This window comes from Equus asinus, chromosome 20 (genome assembly GCF_041296235.1).
Source record: "Equus asinus isolate D_3611 breed Donkey chromosome 20, EquAss-T2T_v2, whole genome shotgun sequence".
Classification (NCBI taxonomy): domain Eukaryota; kingdom Metazoa; phylum Chordata; class Mammalia; order Perissodactyla; family Equidae; genus Equus; species Equus asinus.
The window spans coordinates 16539109-16547935 of record NC_091809.1 but is presented as its reverse complement, the minus strand read 5'-3'; the positions used below and the strand labels follow the sequence as shown (position 1 = coordinate 16547935).

Below are 8827 nucleotides of genomic sequence, written 5' to 3'. Positions count from 1 at the left end.
ATCATCATCATTATTTGTCTTCTTCATCATCCTCATCACCTATCAAAAAACCACACATCCATAGTGATATCTCCAATTCCAATCCAACCAGTTTTCATTCTAGCTTTCTCTCTTTCCTTGTTTCTAACATCTTTCTCTGACAGTGAGAAACTGGCTGTCATGACCTACAATATATTTACTTAGTTACTCAGCCCTAGTATATACATAAACTAGTTTCAGAATTGCTAACCCAGACCCTTATGAGAAACAAATTTATGAACTAGAGCGCAGGATTTCTGGGCAGTTCTTTTTGTTTTCAGCCTTATAGTATCTGGTCAAAACACAGTTTTCCAAAATAAATTGTTTTTCTCCACCCCCTTCAGTGTGGTTGCGTCATTCGTTTCTAATAGTTAGGGTCATTTGTTATAGTCTGTATTCCATCTGCCACCTGGTGGATTAAGCTTTTTTTTTCTAACCTGTAGTAATATTCACTCTTTGGGGTGCTCAGTTCTGCAGGTTTTGAAAGATGCATAGAGATATGTATCCACCATCGCAGCCATGGTACAGAATAGTCCCATCGCGCCCAAAGTCCCTTGTGCTGTCCCTTTGTACTCCCTACCCTTACGCCTGGCAACCACTGATTTGTTGTCCTTCCCTAGTTTTGCCTTTTCCAGAATGTCACACAATGGAATCATGCAACATACAGCTTTCTGTCTCTTTCACTTAGCCAAATGAGTTTGATGCAGATTGAGGTATAATTTACATGCAGTTTGATGTACAGATCATAAGTGTACAGTTCAATGCATTTTGACAAACGCATACACTTGTGCAACCTATACCCCTATCAAGATATAGAACATTTTTCTCACCCTATAAAGTTCCTTCTTTTCCCTTCCTGGTCCATCCCAGCTATTGCCTCACTGCCCTTGCCTCACACTTTGATGCAACCACTGTTCTGATTTTTTTTCCCCGTCAGAGATTATTTTCTGCCTGTTCTAGAAATCTCTATAGAGAATCATAGGGTGTTTACTCCTTTGTGTCTGGCTTCTTTTGCTTGGTATAACCTTGCAATGGATTTTAGTTAATTCACAACAGAAGATGAAATATATATACAACGTTTCTTATATACCGGGAAGTCTCATAAGTGCTTTACGTACATTAGCCAATTGAATCCTCAGTACAAGTCTATGAAGTAGGCACTCTCGTGTTCCCATTTTACAGAGGAAGAAACTTGGGCACAAAAAGTTTGTTACTTGCCTGAGGTGAGCAGATTATTATGTGGTAGGGTCTAGAGTTGAACCCAAACAGTTTCTCTCCAGAGTCCATACTTTTAAACTCTGTGCTACAGAGCGCTGCCTCAGTAATGGATCAGACACACAAACCTTGCCATCATGGTGCTTATGACCTAGTGGGGGTTGGGATGGGACTAAATATTAGTCAAATAAATAAGTATGTATAGAATTGGTTGGATGGTGACATGTGCTACTGAGATGAATAACTCTCAATAGCGCTCATAAGAAATGTGGGAATTGGAGACTTGCTCACTTATCTGGAGTAAGAATGAAAGCCTCTCAGTTCAGGGTACATTTGAGCAGAAACCTAAGTGAACTGAGAGAGTGTGCACCATGTGGCTATTTGGTGGGACGTCAGTCTGGGCAGTTTGGAGACCCTGACATTGAACTGTGCTTGAGTGATGGAGCTACAGCAAGACCAATATAGTTACAGTGGACAGAACAAATAGGAGAGTGGTGGGAGGTGAGGTCAGCAATGTCATGAATCCTGATTATTCGGGAGCGCTGTAGGAAATGGTGCAGACCTTTCATTATGCTCTCTGTGCATTGATGTATCGCTAGACCAGAAGGATTCATGTCTATAGGACTAGGATGTAAGGAAACCTTTTAAGGGATAGTGTGTATTCAGTGACTGGAAGAAGAGTAAGGAAGAAAAGGCAAGGGGACTGAGTGATTATTGAAATCTGGGGCCCTGGTGGGCAGAGGGGAGAGGGCTGCCCTACAGGGCCTGAGAAGAACTCAAGGATGACATCCAGACCCCAGTTCTCCTGCAGGGATATGGCTGTGGTGTGGACTCACTCTCCTCCATCTCTCTGATCTCCTAAGTGGGCTCCCCATTGACCAACCCAAACAGAAGCCTTAAGGCAGATGAGCCTTTTGGTATAATCCATCCACCTCCCTAGGCACAGAGCAGGGTAGACTAGAGTGGAGAGTGCCAGTGTTTGCCATTCCACATTCCTCATATACAGGGTGCTCCTCTCTGTTGTAATTTCTCACAAGTGTCTTAAGGGGTGAGTGTCCTCTGAAGGGTTTTCCATTTGGATGACACTGATAGGGTTTTCCCTTGGTGTAAATTGTGACATCACTCCCTGGAGATATCCCCAAAGGCTTTCCTATAACTATTGCATTCTTCAGGTTTCTCCCCAGTAGGTCATCTTATGGCACAGAGTAGGATGAGAGTTTGTGTTGACGGTTTTACTACATACTTTATAAGGCTTCTCTCCAGAGTGAGTTAGCATGTGAGTTATTGAATGCTACTCCATATTAATCAGGTTAGAAGGATGAGGCTGTGCTGAAGGCTTTTCTTCACTGAAGGCCAGACACCAAGAGGATTCCATTGAATCAATACCAGTTGATTCATTGGTATTGAATCAATACTACTGAATCAAATACCAGTGATTTCCGTCTCCTGGTATCCATATCCCTCTCACTCTGAGGCAGGATCAGTCTGGGTGACCAACACAATAGAGATGAATAGGGAATATGTCCTTCTGAGGCTAGGGCATAAAAGACATTGTGGCTTCCCAGTGGGCTCTTTCGGATCACTCCCTTTGGAGGGAACCTGTTGTCATATTGTAAAGATACTCAGCACCATGGAGAGATCTACATAGACGCTGAAGTCACCCTGCCAACACCTGACACTAATCTGCCAAGTGTGTGAGTAAGCTATCTTGGAAGTGGCCCCTTCAGTCCGAAAGACTTCAGATGACTGTGATTCTGGTTGACATCTTGATTGCAGCTTCACGAGAGATCCTGAGCTAGAACCACATTGCTAATCCATTCCTGAACACCTGACCTAAAGAAATTGTGAGATACTAAAGGCTTGTTGTTTTGAACCACCAAATTTTGGGGACAGCTTATTACACAGCAAATAATTTACACAGCCAGTGTGAGTTCCCAAGATGTCTGAGGGATGGGAGATCAATGAATGCTTTCCCACAGTTATTACACTCATATCTACCTATCGTGAATTTTCTTTTGCATAGAAAGGTAAGAGTTACTGTTGAAAGATTTCCCACAATGATTACATTCACAGGGCTTTTTCTCCAGTGTGAGTTATCATGTGTTTCTTAACAGATGAGAGATTATTAAAAGCTTTCCCACAGTCACCATATTCATACGTTTCTCTCCATTATGTATTCTCTTGTGCACAGTAAGAGAAAAGCTACTGCTGAAGGATTTCCCATATTCAAGGCACTCATAGGGTTTTTCTCCAGTGTGAGTTCTCGTATGCTGTGTAAGATGTGAGCTCTTCCTACAGGCTTTCCCACAATCATGGCATTCACAAAGTTTCTCCCCTGTAGGAATTCTATTGTGCACAGTAAGGGAGGAGCTCATGCTGAAGGCCTTTCCACACTGATTACATTCATGGTGATTCTATCTTGTATGAATTCTCTTGTGCCTTTTGAGGTTACATCTAGTGCAGAAGATGTGAAAACACTGGTTGCATTCATAGGGCTTTTCTCCAGTGTGAATTCTCACATGCAATCTAAGGGATGATGGATCGTCAAAGGCTTTTCCACAGCCCCTGCATTCATAGGGTTTCTCCCCATTGTGTATTCTTTTATGAACAGTGAGGTAGGAACTGCTGCTGAAAGATTTGCCACACTGACTGCAATCATAGGGTTTTTCTCCAGTATGAATTCTCTTGTGTAAGAGAATAGTCTTGAGTAAGATTAGATTTTGTGCTGAAGACTTTAAAACACTGATTACACTTGTTGAGTTTCACTGCAAGATGACTCCTTTCCTGTTGATTGAGAGATGAATGATAACTATAATTTATAACATTTTTATTATTCAATGCTATCATAGGAATTCTTCACCCAGGAATTACGTTGTGTAAAACATTATAATAATTGATGTTTTTGCCACTTTGAGTGCCTGTATATCGTTTCCACTAGTTTGAGTTCTTAGAAGTTAAAAAAGATGATGAATGCTTTGCCATAAGTCCTTGTCATATTCACAGAGAATTTTCTGATAAGTTTAAGACAAATTTATGTTTGAAACACTCAATATGTGAGTCACATTTGTGGAAACATTTACTTGTGTGAATGCTCAGGGAAGAAACAATTTTGGAGATAAATTATGTTTTTCTCTAAATTCACAAGGATTTCATGGTATCTCTCCAGAGGCACCACTTTCTCTTGGGAAAATGAATCTCTTGGTAACTTTGTGGCTTTTCTAATTTATGGCATTTTCCTACTGTGGAAAATCAGAAATCTTACCATTTTTACACCTTTAGATTGTTCTTCTCTAAAATCATGCTGCTTAGAAGTTAACCTTTTGTCTTTAAGTAGAGTCTCCAAATCTGAAACAAATTGAAAAGAAATTCAAATTGATGATGAAGAGAAGAAAAGGTAAAATGCACACATTAGTGAAGGTGGACCCTAATGATTAGGGTTTTTCAGGAGGTTTGCAATGAAAGGGCCATGAATGTGAAAATTTTAGGTATTTGTTAAAAAAAAGACTCTGGAAAGATTGAGATTGATGTTGACAGAAAGGAGGAATTGTCAGGAATGTAAAGTGGAAAGGAATTAGACAAAGAGCTCATATGAGACTTAAATTTAAGAAGGAGAAGAGACGTCTTTTTTTTCCCCCTCTGAGCCCAAAGTATGAGATAATGAAAAGAAAGTTAAAGAAAAAGAAGGTCCATAAGGAGGTTCATACTAAATGTCTCTGGCCCTCTTTTCAGAAAGAAGGGCATTTTACAAAGGCCCCTGATTGACATTTCCCAATGTACAACTCCAAACTCTCAAGCCACAGGCCAGAGATGTTCCTCACAGAGACTCATATTCACCTGGTGCTCACCTGGATGGATGCCTGGGAGAATTACCCTTTCCTCTGTGTTCATGTTATCTTCTTGCTCCAATTTGGAGATCAGACGAGGTTTATCAACTTGATTCCCATATACAGAGAAAAGACACATGATGCAGGGGACAATAAGCCCCACCATGAAAATGAGGCCTGCACTTCTGTAGATGAGCAGGTGTGACTTTAGGAGCAGTGGAATAATTATCCCTAAATTCTAATAAATATAGAAATTCTCTTTCATAATGAAAAAAAATGCAAGCATCCTCAGTTGATATCCAGGGTGACTGGGGATAACTAGCCCAAGAAGCTCATGCCCGATTTCAAACACAGACTTAAAAGTCCAAAAGCTTTTATCCGCGGAGAACATAAAGTCAGGGCAAGGAATAGATCTTCTGTTCACAGGGAAGGCATTAGACTGCAAGCTCCATGACGGTAGGGACCTAATTCCCTAATTTCTAATTCACAGCACAGACCTCATTCGCCACTGTTTTCCTAATTCCCTGCACAGACCTTGTTCACTGCCATAGTCATAATTCCTAGAATACCTATGAACACAAAGGTGCTTAAGAAAGTGAGAAGCGATGTCAGTGAAAATGGTGGAGTAGGTAACTCCCAAGGTTCCAACACTCTACAAAACCCACAAATCAACTGGTACAAACTGTCAAAATCAACTTAATAGGAACTTTGGAGAGTTATCAAAAGCTTACAGCAACCAGAAGAATGTTTAACCAAGACAAAGGGGTGAATCTGGTAAGAGGGAGCTGTGACATTTTCACTGACCCTGGCCCATCACCTGTTCCTCACCTTGGGGATCCCTGAAGACACCTTGAAGGCACCTTGAAGACAACAGCCTGTGTTCCTAGTCCTGGAGGGAGCAGAATGGATTTTATTCTCAAAGAACCGTGGTGGTTTGTTTTGACCCATCTGGTGGATCCCTGAAGGACGGGCTCAAAGGGCTTACTTTTATTTTGTCTAACTCCAAACTCTCCCAGGGCTGAGGTGGCTACGAGAGGTGGAGGGCTGAGGCATGTGCCAAACACATTTAAATGTATTACCCACTGCTGCCTGGGTCAAGGGAAAATGATTGAAGCAAGCAAAAGACTAAGCAAAAAGTCTAGGAGGAAAAGTAAGGAATAAGACACTTTGGGGAAAGAGGGCTTTGCAAAGCTCCCACATATTCCTAGTTATATGGAAGACCATGCACGTACCCAGGGCTGAGTGTATGCTCAGAAAAGACCTGAGAAGGCACTAAGCCTTCACCTTTGATTGACCTTCAGGCTGTGCACAAGCAGGAAGTGAAGGCTAAGGCAGAGTTGGAAACTGCCCGATTGAGTTTTGAAGGCATGCTCTGACATACACACAGAGACCATCTACAAAGACTAGGAGTTTTTGTGTTCCAGATATTTCAGGAAATCTCTGACAAATCACTAGCTGACCGTTAAGCTAACAAAATAGAAATTTCAGTGGCCACACATGACAAATGCAGACATTACAAAATTAGTCTAGAGACGTCACCAGACAGACACCACCAACTATGACAAGCAACAATGACAAAACTTAGGGATGGGGGAAAATCTCATTTACAGAATTGCCATATTATAATATTCGAAATGTCTAGTTTTCAACAACAAAAAAATGAGGCATGCAAAGAAACAACAGAGCCCAGCCCATTACAGGAAAAGGGAATTAACAGAAACTGTCCCCAAGGAAAGTACTTACCAGACAAAGACTTCACATTAATTATTTTAAGTACACTCAAAGAGTTAAAGGAAACCATGTGCAAAGAACTAAAGGAAATGGATTTCCTGCCAAATAGAGACCATCAAAAAGATAGAAATTATATTAAAGGAACCAAACAGAAATTTTTAGTTGAAAAGTGAAATAACTGAAATAAAAATTCACTAGAGGAGTTAGCAGCAGATTTGATAAGGAAGAAGAAAGAGTAAGCAAACTTGAAGATAGGTCAATTGAGACTGCTCAATCTGAAGAGAGAGAGGGAGAGAGAGAGAGAAGGAAGGAAAGAGAGAAAGAGTGTAAGAGAGAAAGAAAGAGAGAGAGAGAGAGAGAAAGAGAGGAAGAGCTGAAAGAAAAGAAACTGTCACCCACAAATTCTATATGCAGCAAAACTCTCCTTCAAGAAAGTGAAAAGACAATCCATAGAATGGGAGAAAATATTTGCAAATCATATATTTGATAAGTGTCTAGCATCTAGAATATATAAAGAACTCTTACAACTCAACAACAAAAGGACAAACAACCCTATTCCCCCTAAAATGGGCAAAGAACCTGAAGACACATTTTACTAGAGAAGATATACAAATGGACAACAAGCATATGAAAAGATGATTCTTATCTCATTATTTTTTAGGGAAATGCAAACAAAAACCACAATGAGATATATACCACTTCACACCTATGAGGATAGCTTTAATTTAAAAAAAAGGAAATAAACAAATGTTGTTGAGAATGTGGGGAAACTGGAATCCTGGCACATTGTGGGAGGGAATGTAAATGGTGCACAGGTACTCTGCAAAAAGTTAGACATAGAGTGACTATATGACCCAGTAATTCCATTCCTAAGTACATACCCAAAAGAATGGAAAACAATTGTTCAAGGAAAAGCTTGTACATGAATGTTTGTAACAGTGCTATTCACAATAACCAAAAGGTAGAAACAACTCACAGATCCATCAGCTGATGAGTAGACACACAAAAAGCAGTGTATATGCACAGTGGAATAACATTCAGCCATAGAAAGGAATGAAGTCTGATCCATGCTTCAGGATGGATGAATCCTGAAAGCATTATGCTAAGCAAGAGAAGCCAGACATCAAAGGCCACATACTGGATGATTCATTTACATACAATGTCTAGAATAGGTAAATCCATAAAGACAGAAGGTAGGTCAGTGGTAGCCAGTGGCTTGGGTATGTGGGAATGGGGAGTGACTACTTAATGATTTTGGGGTTTATTTTTGGTGTGATGAAAAGGTTCTGGAATTAGAGAGTGGTGATGGTTGCACAACACCGTGACATTCCTAAAAGTCACTGAATTGTATATTTTAAAATAGTTAAAATGATCACAGTCTTTCAGTTCTGTGAATGTTACATGAATTTTAAAAAGCTTTGTTTTCTGAGTCAATAAATAAAGGCAGGAATGATGTCAGGCTTACCAAGCGATGCGAGGTTCCTGGAGTTCTCCAGCATCACGTCCCTGTACAGGGTTCTCTGCGAAGCGTCCAGCAATGCCCATTCCTCTTGGGTGAACTCCATGGCCACGCCCTTGAAGGCCACCAAGTCCTAAACCATCACAAACATCATGGCTTAGCCAAGGACCACCTCTACCAATGTTGACAGGAAAAGGGCCAAGGATGACAGAACTAGGGAGGAGGAACCCAAAGCACAAGGTGTCCAGACGGGTGCTGATCTCTGCTCTCACTTGCTTCCAGGCTCAGCCCTCACTGCTCATCTCCTGTCCACTTCTGCCCGCTCGCACAGTTAGATAACCTGCAACACATACATGATTCTCTTTGTCCAGTAAGACTGTGGGCTCTGTGATCTTATTTCTCTCAATCTCCAATATTAAGCATAGCCCAGGGACATGGCAGAAATCAGAGAAATACTCCCCAATGGCCAGCATCAATTGCTTGAGTTTAGGACACGGTTATATCTTTCCTTTAAAACTCTCAGAAGAACATGATGTACAAAGTGATGCTGGAAGAAGCTTTAAAAATGTAGGAAATTTGA

At 40.8% G+C, this 8827-nt stretch overlaps 1 protein-coding gene across 1 annotated transcript; it reads right to left on the bottom strand.

The window, feature by feature from the left end:
- Positions 1 to 3227: 3227 nt before the first annotated feature.
- Positions 3228 to 8371, bottom strand: ZNF557 (zinc finger protein 557). The gene is given in 8 exon segments (XM_070489940.1): positions 3228 to 3311; positions 3313 to 3392; positions 3395 to 3935; positions 3937 to 4017; positions 4496 to 4578; positions 5079 to 5165; positions 5918 to 5932; positions 8254 to 8371. Coding segments are annotated over 8 exon segments (1071 nt in total). The 5' UTR covers positions 8354 to 8371.
- Positions 8372 to 8827: the final 456 nt, after the last annotated feature.